This window comes from Solanum tuberosum, unplaced genomic scaffold, assembly GCF_000226075.1.
Source record: "Solanum tuberosum cultivar DM 1-3 516 R44 unplaced genomic scaffold, SolTub_3.0 scf00226, whole genome shotgun sequence".
Lineage (NCBI taxonomy): Eukaryota > Viridiplantae > Streptophyta > Magnoliopsida > Solanales > Solanaceae > Solanum > Solanum tuberosum.
Window position 1 is genome coordinate 655,175 of NW_006239155.1, and position 14,232 is coordinate 669,406.

Sequence of the window (14,232 nt, forward strand, 5' to 3'; positions counted from 1 at the left end):
TGGTAATGCCAAGGATGAGTAAAATGAACCTACTCGGTTAGTCAGAGGCAGAACTAGAATTTTAAGTTTATATGTTTTGAATTTTAGAAAATATAGATTACTAGACCTTTGTAAACTAAAAGTAATTATACATATTAAATGAATTTTAAATATAGATTACAAGGTTTGAGCTAAAGCTATTGATTTCTGTCGAATATGTGGCTGAAGTAATTGTAGTTTTACCCCCTAATTACACCAACAAACATTGTGTTGGAATGGATCGGATTCACCACCATTTATCCTTTATAAGAAGTCTCAAATTTGATTATGGACTATGAAAGAAATCAAGACAATAAGCGTGGTTTCGTCTTCAATGAATCTTATATTGTACGAATTCAGAATATGTAAAGTACTCCTAATATGAATATCGAATACTGTATTTTCTTGGAGTTAGAAAGATGAAAACATCTGAGTTGTTGTTCTTGGAGTTTGGTGTGGTAATAATAATACTGCTAGGAGTAGCCATGAGAATTTAGCAAACAACATAATTTTGTTGTGATTATTGTGCTTTCTGCATGGCCTTGCATGCAATTCTTGGGTGAAGATATTGAAACTTTTTGGTGATTGAGAAGCATGTACATTTATTCACATTGGTCGATAGTGTTAGAATTATAGTACCAAATTTGGATATAATTAAGGAGGGTTGAGTTACTACATTTTGTTTTCAAATCATTTGGATCTAATAATCTAATGTCTATTTACATGATACCAAATTCTACATAAATTAATTTGTAAAATTTATTTTGATCTCATTATTATCTTAAATAATTCAAAAAATTACCTCCAATGATCGTGAAAATGAGTAGTTTTGAACTTCTGACTAACCTCATTGCCAAACCTTCAACATCGGAAATCAAAATTAGTTATACTTTATGTTTCGTTCATGGGAAAGCGAGGTCAAATTAAAAGTCAAGACAATCCATCCTCCAAGATCATTTTTGTAAATCTTCCCTAAATTAACACAATACCATACAATCAAAAGCTACTATAGTCACGTGAATCCATAGTAATAATTCATGTAGATTTGCCTTCGAATATTATCGGTCCATGTATAAACACTTTGAGCTATACGTATCGGAAAACAACAAACTATATACTCGTATTTTAGTATTGGCTAATACAATCAAGTTAATTAAAGATTATCGTTACTACGATTTATATGTAATTTATGTTTTCTTTAAACTATTAATATGAGACTTTGTTTGTGTATCTAATTACTATACTAGTAGTCATTGAAGCTTATAGCCTCTTGATCATTGGTATTCACTTATCGATACATTTACACAAATCCCAACCCAAGGTCCGTCCAAACGTAAATGACTGGGCCTAGAATTGAGCACTTGAGTCCAGCCCATTATTAATTGCAATGGTTTTGGATATTTGTAAGGAGAAATTACTTAAATACACAACACTTCTTTACATATTCTCAGTATTTCCCTACTCTTTTACTAAAATACAAAAATCCCTTATTTTCCCCCAATTCAACTTAACCGGATACTTTATTAGTTTAAGTATCCGCCCGTATTAATTAAAGTATCTGCGCTGCTATATTATGCATCCGCCCGTTAATTTAAGTATCCGCCCGTATTAATTAAAGTATCCGCACTGCTATATTATGCATCTGCCCGTTAATTAAGTATCCGCCCGTTATTAATTAAAGTATCCGCGCTGCTATATAATGTATCCGAAAAACACTAAAAAAAGGGATTTTTGGTAATTAATGAAAGAGTAGGGAAAGGAAGTAATTTCTTTCTTATACTATGTCATTTGCCTAATTTTTACTATTTGTAAAAGTCACCAGGCCCAGCCCACTTTGGGGTAGAGGAAAAGGAAATCAGAGAGGGATTCGGAATTTCAGATGTGAGAATTTGAATCCTCACCAAGTAATAATTTAAGCAATCAACTATCTAAGCTAGTGGGATTCCCCCTGCCCCCATAAAAATTGTTTGGTTCAAACTTTGTATTTGTAGTAAGAAATTTATTGAATATGTATAAGTTATTAATTTAAAATCTCAAAAATTCAAATTCATAAACTTTAATTTCCGACTCCGCATGACAAAAGCAAGGACAGAAAAAGAGATTTGCAACTAGATTTGGGGATGTGGACATGTCGGATTTTTCAGATCAGTACGGCCCAACTTAACGTCATTTGTCTGCTCTTCTGTTCAATCCTTTTCCTTTAATAATTTCCCTCTTTTTTTTTGTTGCTCATAAATAAGAGATAAGGATTTAATTTATCAGATGCGGAGCTAGATGAGATTCATGGGTTCGAACGAACTCATTAGCTTTTTCATAGACCATATATTTGTATTAGAAAATTAAATAAATTTATGTATATTAACTTATGAACGCCTAAATAAATTGATTTAGACCCTCCAAACTTCTAAACTTGGCTCCGCCTCATTTTTAGTACTAATATACTTATAAAATAATGAAAAAAAATTATTACAAAAAATAAGTGTACTTTGATATTATTGCATGTTAATTTCTATGTTTTAATTTAATTCTTTATGTGGTACAATTGAAATTTTGAGAATCAATATATATTTTTTAATATTTCAAATTGTCAGATATTATTATTTATAGTACTTTTCACATAATCAAAATTTAAAATTTGAATCTCTAAATTTTAAATGTGACACTTCAATAAAGATGGAAGAGGACTATTTTCCAATGTACTAATCTACCCATACATGATAATGCTACAACTCTTCATCTTTACTAAAAATTTCAAAAGAGTAGTATCTCCCCACCCCCACCCAATGATTATTTTCTTGATTATTATTAAATTTTTGATCATATCATGGGTCTGCAACAACGTGAGGGTAATTCCTCACTGATATTATTTTGTTACATGGCTGTAACGAAATAAGGAGTAGTGTATGGTACCCCGCAAAAATAAAAATGGTACTATACTACAAATTAATTACTATGCAGAGGTAGTGTACCATGAGTCTGCAAAAATATCATATAAATGATGCTTTTTTCTTTTTTGTCACAAAGATACCAATTACCTAATGTTTGAATTTAGCTACCCATACTCAGACAATTTGCATTGGGAATGCACCTCTAGTGGACCTTTAATTTATGTGGAAAAAAACTATTTTTGATCGTTTATTTATCTATGTTTTTTTTTTTTTTGCTGAAAATATCTATAGTTTACTACTACTAATTTTAAGATTTATGGTTAAGTATTTGGTAGATGTTATTACATATTATACTAGGGGGTGTTTGGTATGATCGATTTTGTTTTTTGATTTTCTCATATTTGATAGGTCAAATTTTTCAAAAAATATTTTCTCCAGCAAAATTAAGTTATTTAAAAAAAATTTGACTTTCTTAATAAAAATAGGAAAAACAGTTCTACAAATAATATTCAACATTGATTGTATTGTCCTTACCATCCAACTCATTTTATCTCTACCATCGTCCTCATAACCCGCACCCCCTCCCCAACCACTCACAATCCAATCCCTTGTCTAGATTATATATAAATAAATTTAAAATAATATTTTTTATATACACATTAAACATAAAAAACAAAAAATAGATGCACTTATTTTTTAAGAAAAAATATTTCCGTTCGTACCAAACACATCCTGTAGTGGACAATGGACCAATAAAAGCATGTACTCATTGAGTCATTATTGTTGCTTGATAACTCTGCCTAATTTTTCAGGGGGTAGTAAATAGGTTATTTAATTTGTTCGTTTTCGTTGCGCTATGCTACTTTGTCTAATGTTGAGAACAATTACCTCAGTGCTTTCAGATCCGAATCAAAGTCAAAATTTTTATTAAGAATATTTAACATTTAATATATATATATATATATATATGAAATTACTTTTTATTTTATATATTTCACATAATATTTTTATATAATAGTATATAAATTTTGATAATGATGCATGTTCGACTTGCTATTATCTATATGTCAGTCACTACATGTGGCTACGTTGCGGCTGCGAAAAGCCTAAATGTAAAGGCAAATTTAGAGTATCATTTACGGGCTTTCAGTAGATTTTATCGAAATTATATTGATAATGGATAGATCTTGAATTTTTAACTTCCATTTGCATTATAATGTAAACATGTTAAACTTGAAGGTACGCCCATGAGGCAAGCTGGATAAAAATTTCAAACCATCCCCCTCTAAGGTTATATTTATAAATCACTCATTTATGCGCACATTAGATATAACAATAATAACAAAATAACTAGTATAGCCCAAAAGTGAAGTCTAGAGAAAGTAATTTGTATACAGTTTTAATGTCCTTATATTTATTTTTAGATGTTTTTGACTTTTAAGTAGTTTTTTAGTTTTGGAAGTATTTAGAAAAGTTATAAAATGCTTTTAAGCACCCATTTTTAGGCCAAAAAAGTTTTAAAATAAGTCAAAAATTAAAAATAGAATATCATCTATTTATGACTTATAAGTTACTTTTATACGCCCACCCAAAAATGCCCTTATACATATTTAAATATATATATGACCATAAAATTAGTTACCTATTATAGTAAACTAACTTAAGATTGTTACAAAATTTATAAATTTTGAATTTTGAATTTACGAAAACAAATCATTATGTAAATAATTAGCATTGATCACACAAGGATGGGGGGACCTGAGTACTGGTGAAAAAATTTGAAGAAACTGATCTAACACTGAGCATTCATAAATGGTGAATTGGAGAATAAGGGGTTCATATTTATGGCCTTTTGTTTTGGAGACAGGACATACCTCCCCAATTGTAGCTATCTCTTTACTTCTCACTCTTTAATGTTCATTTTTCTTCTATCTTTCCCTTTGTCTAAAGTACTCCCGATCAGTGGTGGTGGAGTCAGAAATTTTATCAAGAGTGTCCAAAAAAATAGTGGGTGACTGTCAAAATAAAACAAAAAAATATTATATTATTTGGAGTTTGAACCTAAAACTCCTTCATTCAAATGGACATCTATTACCACTGCACCAAAGAAATAACTTTTGTCAAGGGTGTCCAACTTTAACTATATATCCTTTAAATGTAGAATTTGACATGTATATACAATTTAATTTTTTGATGAAGGGTGTCCAATTGGACATCTTGGGGTGGCTGTAGCTATGCCACTGCTCACAATTACTCTTTTCACCATCATGTGCCTATAAGTGTAAATCTAACAATTTTTTTTGGTTCTCCGCCCCTGATGTTTAATACTTATTTTGAAGTTTGATTTATGTAAATTCAGTTTCATTTTTGAAAATTAGAAAGAGCGTTATAATGCACTTAGTTGTAAATGAATAACATCGATCTAGTAAAGTTACCTTAGTGAGATGTTACGCATGAGTTGAGCTTATTAAGGGTGTGGTTGGAAATTATAAGAAGTTTAATAATTCACTTAGTGGTGGATGAATAAAATTATCTTAGTGAGGTGCTAAACATGAGTAGAGCTAATTGAGAAGGGTATGCATGGTTAGCATTGACATCCTCTTGACTATGGGTTGGCTTCCACCTAATCTTTTAATTTTTAAGTTCGATCTCTAAACTTTTGATTATAAATGAACGGGTACTTACAAGTTTCTATTTTGTCTTTTATACTTTCATTTATATTTCTCCATAAAAGTCTCACTAATTAGTACTCCACTAGTTGGAACACTAATAAATGATCTTTTGTTTATGTGAACGACAAAAATAATTAACCATGTATATACTAAAAAAGCCATGTCCAACCATGTATATACAATTTCTTTATTAAATCGTGAATTACTAAATTCAGAAAATATTACTCCCTTCGTCCACAATTAATTGCCATGGTTTCCTTTTTTAGAGTCAAACAATAAGAACTTTGACCAACATTTTACGATGTATATTTTCATCATATTGATATGCAAAAAATTGCAACTTATAGTACTTTTCGTATAGTTTTTGAATATCTAATTTTTTTTAAAAAAATATCGAATTAACGTAATCTAATTTAACTTTAAAAATTAGTCAAATTGACTTTCGAAAAGCGCAACATGACAAATAAAAGTGGACAGAGGGAGTATTTGTTTATTGAGTCATTATTTAGGTTACAATGGATGAAGTTGTCCATTTTTAATTAGCGGTCTCAATTTCGAGTTCTGACTATAAAAAAAAAAAAATTTAATAGGAAACGCTTCCCTCAAATAAACCTTGTGCGGAGGCGCACATTTGAATTATAGTCAAACTCTAATGTGAACCTTCCCAAACCACTTCTAAAATTATTCTCATGAATTTATAATTACTATACAAAATGTCGAATAAATTTTATTTTCTACTCCAACTTTAATCTATTCTACCAATAAAAACGGACTAGAAAAGTACCTGAACCATAGATTTACATTTGTTTTTTTCACCTAGGGTTTAACTTTTAACCTAGCCAAAAAGCAATCTAGTAAACTTACCAATAATGTAAAAGCCTTCTTAGTTTGGCATAGAAACAATAATGTCACACATCCAAATTTAAGAGTTTTTGTTCTGCCAATTTTCACGTGGAAATGGGGACTTGCGTACTACCAAATAAATAAAATAAAGAGGGGCCATTTTTTTTTCTTGCAACAAAATTCAACAATATATTTACATAATATTATTTATTTTTAAATAAAAAAACAGTTTCATGGTAGGAAACAAGGCCCCTCTAGAGGGAACATTATATATATATATATATATATATATATATTTTAGCCTCATCATATCATAGTCCTTTTCTGAATATCTATTAGTGTTATTAACTCTTTGAAAACGAATCAACATATTTTGTATAGTAGAATTGTCCCATGCTTTACCAGCTGCCATATTGTACGGTTTCGTTTTTTTCTTTGTTTTTTCTTATGATTTTAAAAAAATATATATATATATTTTGAAAGAAAATCTTCTTAAATCTTTGAGCATGTATAAGATATGGTTGTAAAGTTATGTATAATAATAAATTACTACTACTGGACTTTCACTTGCTTTATTCAGTTTTACGTGGTCCTCAAATGAAATAAATTGATTTTGTGGTCCATTTTGCCGCATACATTTTTGTTTATGGACTAATGTTTGAGTTTTGAATAATTTTGGATGTAAGGTCATTTTCTTGTACTATATATCCATTAATTAATTTATCTTACCCTTATAATTTGTTTAACTTTATTTTCAAAAATTGGATAGAAGACCAGATTATGGCAATCCGAATTAAATCTATAGGATTTAACTTATAAAAAATTGGATAGAAGTACAATTTCTGGTAATCTCAATTAAAACTATAGGATTTAACTTATATATACTAATATCATAAATGATTTTTTTACACTTTGCACCCAAAGGCTCAAATCGCTGTAGAGACAAAAATATTATGTGGTTTTTTTTTTTTCCATTTGTTATAGGTTTAGTGGATAGAGTTATTTGATACTTATTGCTGGTGGGAGATGATAAATATCTGTGAAATTAATCGAAGTGTTAAAGTGATGCGGGCATTAACAAATATTTAAAAGAAAAAAACACTTGACTTTTTTATGTTGCCAAATCTCACACTTTATGAATTTGTCATATGTATATTACTTTACGTGACCTCTTTGTGAAATAATAATTTTACATTGTCAGCCTAAACGAAAATAACCATCTAGTATTTATATATATTAAAAACTTATATTGAAATTGGCTTCTCGAAAATATTTCTTACGAAATTTTATTTAAAAAATTATATATTTTTACCGATCTCTCATCAGATAAAAGTACTACACTAATTTGAATGTTTTTTGAATTATAAAATAAAATTACGTGACTTTCTAAGGATATTATTGTAGTAACTTTTGAAGTAAACATTGCATGGAGGGCAAATATAGTTGATTAGCTGATTAACTGCTGTCTTACATAATACACAGTGATAGTGGTTTAGCTTGAATTAATTATACTACATAGCTGTCCACAACCGATTAAGTAATCATTGTTTTTGACTATAAACCAAAAGGTGACAAACTTCAAATCACATTATTTTTAGTATATTAGATTTTGGTTATTATATATAGAATTTAGAAGTATCCAAATTTACTTTCCCATTTTTTCCACAAAAAATTCAATCCTTTTGACCATTACAATGACCTTTCAACAAGAAAATTAATCAATTATACATATTCCCTCCTTATTATATGCCTTTTTTTTATTCATTGACCATTCAATTATTATGTACTCTCTTCATATTTTCCTCTTCACCCACTTCTATATCTTTTTTTCCATTTTAATTTTTGGATGGATTTTAAATATTAACAATTATAAATATAAAATAAACTATATAGTTTATGGAAGTAGTTTAATATAACCTATTCTTTCATAGATTTAAATTAGTTACAAATAAATGCTTCTTAATAATTAAAATTTAAGTATTATCTAAAAAGAACAATATGATGCACGAAGTATCACACGACAGATTAGGTTCAAAGAAAAGTTACACCCACCTTCAAAGGGTGTAATATAATATATATATAGTATGTTGCTCCTTACATAATTGATGCCTAATTTCACGACTCGATCTTATAACCTATAGATAATAGGGAGATAACCTCATTGTTGCTCCAAGATTTTGCTCAAATGACCTTTAAAACAAATATTTTCCTTCTGTTTCAATTTGTTTTTGTTACTTTCCTTTTTAATTTGCTTTTAAAATTTCTCCCTTTTAGGAAATTCTTTATTTTATTATTCATTATCTTGACATATACGGTATATCTTCAGTTTAAGATTACAAATCTAATTTATTTTTTAAAATTTTCTATCAAATAAATTGAAACATAGAGAGTAGTATATATTAAGTTTTTTACTGTATAAACCACAAAGTGTTGATTTATAAATTAGTTCTTGTAGGCACTTAATTAATACCCTACTTAAAAAGTTTATGCGCAATTATGGCCAGCTAATGAAGTTATTGATAAGGATAGAACAATAACATCATGATTATGAAGATCAGTACACTATAACCCACCTTGTCAATTCTCATTTCATTTTGGGTCCACTCTTTAACTTTTGGACCATTTTTGTACTCTCCATGCAGTATCTAACATTGTCCTAATTTTGAAACAAACAGTATCACATTAATTACTCAAACATGCACTTACTATGAATCAACTAACCATTAATTCCCTCTTTTAACTCATAATTAATGATGAAATCAATGATGTTCATTACATTAGTTTTAATATTCCATCTATTTCTATTTATGTGTCACCATTTTAGATTTCCAAGTAAAAAATAGACAAGTAAGTAGAAATAAAGGGAGCATCATTAAAAAATCACTTATTTCTTTAAAACATGTAATTAAGGGTAAATTAGTAATTAGTAAAACACACTTCAATTGTAGAAATGAGTATGAAGCGTGTCAAAGCTAAAAACACTACTTGTTTGGAAACGAATGAAATTTTAAACAAGAAGCAAAAATTAACTTTATTTGGTACATATTCCTGCTTTCATGGCATCATTTCCTCTTTGTCTCTAATAATACAAAATTTACTAATATTACTCAAACTTTCTCAATGGTAATTTTTGCTCAAAAAGGCACATTCACACGTGTGAGAAAAAATAATTAACAAAGATCAATTATTAAAAAATCAATAGGTTTAATTAGTGCCACATCAACTCATCAAGACATGAATTTGCTTTTAGGTACCACACTAGGAAAAAGCTAAAGTGATTTTTTTTTTATAAAAAAACTAAGCTTATATGACTCATATAAAAGGAGACAAAGTTGTAACTAATTATGACTTATAAATCCTTAAAATAAAAAAATTCAATCCAAGAATCTCCCTCTTTCCAACACTTTTTGAAATATGAGAGGGAATGTTTGTTGCCTTTAGCTCAAAAAGAAGAAAAAGAAAAAGATATAGGAATGATGGTGTTATCAATATGAGAATGCAATAATTTGGTCAAAGGATATACCTTTTCTTTATTCTTTTACATTTGCATTATTGTGAAAAAAACATGAGTAATTAGTTTTTTGTACTTGATCAAAGAATCCACAAAGGAAAGATAAAAGTAGATTCAATAATAAAATGGGGTCATCTTGAATTATCTCATTTTACTACTTTAAATTTCATCACGAGATTAGACCCCCAATAACAACATAAAACTTAATAGTGATGGACTAATAAGTACAACTCGTATTAGAGAAAACGAAGTTACTATTATTAGTTGAACGTCAATGCAGATACAAAACATCTAAGTAAGAGTAACACATACTACTAATTACCTTCATTTTTTTGAGTTTGAAAAAGTTTCCACAGACAGGTAACTTGGCCCCTCCACCTAGTCTGTCCATTAGTACCCTAAAGTCATCCACTTACATTCAAAATTAGGAAAAAAATATATAAAAATACTAAGCTAAAATCCGACAACTTCCTTTGTTTTCTTTTCCTTTTTTCAACCAACCACTACCAATTTCTTTTTCTTGTTCATACAAAAAAAAAAGAAACAAGTTACAACATGTAACCAAAAAAAGCAATTTTTCATGCATCATTCAAAGCTGCAAAGACTGGTAGGTGAGCCATGGAGACTGGAATAGGCCTTAATTGAGCTGAGGGAATACAAGCATTGACACTAGTTGCCGTTGGGACGGCGAATTTTGTAGGCTTAGCAAAGACTAATGAGGCAGCAGTAGCACTTTTATCAGGACTTGGTTCTCTTGAACTACCAAGACTAGTTACCAAAGATGAAGCATTTGAAAAGTGGTTACCAATCTTGTTCTGTTCATGATCAAGAATTGTGGCATGATGGTTATTTGAATTAGTCATCGAATCAATGCCAATCAAATCTTGTAATGCCATGGAGAATGATGTAGGGTTGCGATAATTCAATCCTAATGAAGGATTAGATGTTTGATATAACACCATTTTCCAATCTGTGATATTCCCATTGTTGTTGTTGTCAACACATTCCTCATTCTTGTGACCACCAACACCTCCTATGTTATTGTTGTTGTTGTTGTTGTTGTATTCAATTGGCTCTCTTTCTTTAGTTCTCCTAGCTAATTCACCAGCAGGCAGAGTATTACTAGCCATGATCTTTTCAACGTCGTATCGCGATATGTCAAAGTTTGTCACAGCATTTACACCCCTGAATTTGATTGCAGCAACATCATAAGCCTCTGCTGCTTCTTCTTGTGTGCCTATGAACATCAAAATTGACTGTTTTAGTGAACCATACAAATTGTTGATGATAAAGAACTTTCCTTTCTCTTTATTATGTGATCACAAGGAAGAAAACAGCTTTTGGAAAAGTTTTTCAGTCCCACCCAGCATATAGTCAGCCTTTGACAAGCATTACTAGTAGTGGCTAAAAAAGATACTATATGGTACCAAAAAGAAAAGACACTCTTATTACTAGTTATTTATAATGAAATTATATAAATAATACTAAAGTTTAAAAGACTAAATCAATGTAGAAGAGTTTGCAAGAATTTACTAAAAGTGCCAAGATAAAGATCTTTGTTCCCAGCAACTCTTCCAATTCTAGCCTGCCATCTTCCATGTTGATGGTGCCTGTTATAAAAGAATGATTAGTACTAAAGCACGAGGTAGGGGTAAGTATTGCGTACGCTGAATATGTTGTTTAAGACTATTTATTCATATGAAATTTGAAGTATACCTTGTCACTCCTCTGTAAATAGAAGCACCTCTTGAGAATCCACTACTTTTCCTGTATAATAACAATGAGAAGAACACAAAAGTATTCAACACAAACTAATAATAAAAACACAAGAATATAAGACTAATTATGAGTAATGACAAAACTCACCTTCTTAAATGTGCAACATATTCTTGCCTGGTCATATTCTTCATGTCATCAAGCTCTTTCTGATAATTTTCCAACTATAAAAAGGAGCAAAGAAAATGGTTGTCTTCTGTTAGTTAAAGGCATTAGATATAACAACTAGACTTAATTACTAATTAACAAAACTTACTGGGAAATTGATGTGAGTTGAAGGACCCCAATATTTTAGTGCAGCTTGATCATATGCTCTTGCAGCTTTTTCTTCCATATCATAGCCACCTATATTCCACATTATTTTTTTAGTATAGTGCTAAGTGAAGAGTATAAAAGCATGTTTCTTGAAATTTTGATGTTGACAATGTTACTTACCAAGATAAACTGAAATAAGGTGGAGTTGATTAGATTAGCATATCCCCACAGCAAAGCAGATACATGACAAAAATTCATAAAATTAGTCAGACTATGAACAGAATGGGGCCATAAGAATAGGCAGTCAAAGAGCAAAATATAACCAAACAAATTAGTGTTGATTGATTAAAAGATTCATATATTAGCTAACCTTGTCTCCCTTTCCTGGTCTGCCCTTCCTTCTTGCAACTATTATCCCATAAATGTGCCTCATACCTACCTGTCCACCTATGTCTGGTTGAAATCATATTCACACAATGTCATTTGAAAATCTTATAGTAAAGTATATAAAAAGATTAAGAAATCAAGAAAAAGGCAAGTCTTGCCAACTGGAAGCATCCAATATTCACATTTGAATAACAAGAAAATGACAAACATCTTGTATACCCCTCAATAACATGAGAAATAGTAAACCCCACAAACCAAAATATTAAAATAAATGGAGTACTGACCTAGTGACACCTCTATACTGAGAAGTTCTCTGACCAAATGTGTCAATGGATTTCCTGTGGACAGGTTGTTTTTGAGCAACTTTACCAGAAGCCCTCTTCTTTGATTCTACAGCTACACATTCCAGTCCAGTAGGAGAAATTTGTCTTGGAGTGACACAGCTGGACTGAGAACCAGGATTCATAGACAAGCTTAAAGACTGCAAATCATTACAACCAGAGGTACCACCACCACCACCAGCTGCTGCAGCAGCAGCAGCAACCATGCTGCAGGTGGCATTTATGTGTTGGTCAATAGCATGTTGTTCAGCATAGTGGCCCCAACTTTTCAGCTCATTTCCAGTCATTTGAGCATCAGAGTTTGAAATTTGAGTTGGTTTTGTTTCTTCCAATAGTGATTCTTGGTGATACATGCCATGACAATGCATGGGAGAATAGTAAGGATGATGACTATGAACTTGAATCTCTTCTTCATTTTGATGATAATACATACTATCTAAGCTTAAAGCCATGGCCTCCCTATCATGACTTCCATATTGACTATTCCCCATACTTGCACCACCTAAAAAGTCCTCAAGCTTAGGTGAAGAACTTTGCACCATAGCTTTAAAAAACAAAGATTAGTCAAAGGGGTTACTAGAAAAATGAAAAAGATAAAAACTTTATAAACAAATTAAGTTAACTTCAACTAACCATCAGCATGAGATCTTGATAGAGCTTCCATTATGCAAAGAGAACCATCAGATTTTAAAGGCATGACAGATAAGGAAGAATGAAAAGGGTTATTTTCATAACAGAGAGCAGAGGTTGTTGATACATTCATTGGAGGAGGAGGAGAAGATGAAAGATAGAAACTTTGAGCAAATTGATGTTGATGTTGAGTTTCAGAAGAATTAGTAACCTCCATTTTCATGTGGGGTGAGAGAGAAAAACCCAACCAGTTACTATTAGCAGCTGCACTGTTATGATTATTATTGTTGTTACTTCTGCTATCATCATTCATTGCCTTCATCTTCATTCAGTTGTTGAGGTTCTTGTAAGTTACAAAAAGTTCTCTTCTTTTCTGTAGTTCAAGACAGTTCACAATCATTGAGAGAACTTAGAGTAATCATTTCAAAACAAGAAAGGGTTTTTTTTACCTTTAAAATTTCAAGATTCACATCAACAACTTAAGAACCCCAAGAAAATATTTATGCTCAATCACACAAGCAAAAAAAGGAAAAGAAATCTTCACTTCACTTCAATCTAGGTGAAGAAAAAAGCCCAAAACTCTCTTTTTTGAAGTTTCTCATTCTCCTTACTCTTAAAAAAGGAACAAAAACTGGACCTTTTAAACTAAACAAAGAGAATGAGTTTCAGCAAGCAATGTTGGATAGCACCCCCGCATTCCAAATAGCCATAGGGATCTGTGTAAAATAGATATTCTATCTCACTACACATATACTATATGCTTTTTTTTTCAAAAAAAAATATTATTTTTTTCTTAAAGAAGCTTAGAGATACCCAAGACCAAGAAAGGGGAAAAAAATGCCCATATGTGATATGCCCAACTCCCTAAGTTGTTTTTTCTCAAACTTAATGGAAACACCAAGTACTTATTT

At 30.5% G+C, this 14,232-nt stretch overlaps 1 protein-coding gene across 2 annotated transcripts; it reads right to left on the minus strand.

Annotated features, from left to right (window-relative positions):
- Positions 1-10,228: 10,228 nt before the first annotated feature.
- LOC102581225 (AP2-like ethylene-responsive transcription factor ANT) lies at positions 10,229-14,232 on the minus strand. 2 transcript variants are annotated; one of them, XM_006356775.2, is made up of 10 exons: positions 13,771-14,232; positions 13,325-13,694; positions 12,635-13,235; positions 12,334-12,416; positions 12,144-12,152; positions 11,965-12,053; positions 11,799-11,872; positions 11,649-11,699; positions 11,466-11,542; positions 10,511-11,169 (listed from the first exon to the last, which is right to left on the minus strand). In XM_006356775.2, the coding sequence occupies exons 2-10, from the start codon at positions 13,647-13,649 to the stop codon at positions 10,511-10,513; spliced, it is 1,968 nt and encodes a 655-aa protein (XP_006356837.1). In that variant the 5' UTR covers positions 13,650-13,694; positions 13,771-14,232. The 2 variants fall into 2 exon arrangements, with proteins under 2 accessions (XP_006356836.1, XP_006356837.1); XM_006356774.2 differs by having other exon boundaries at positions 10,229-11,169; positions 13,325-14,232.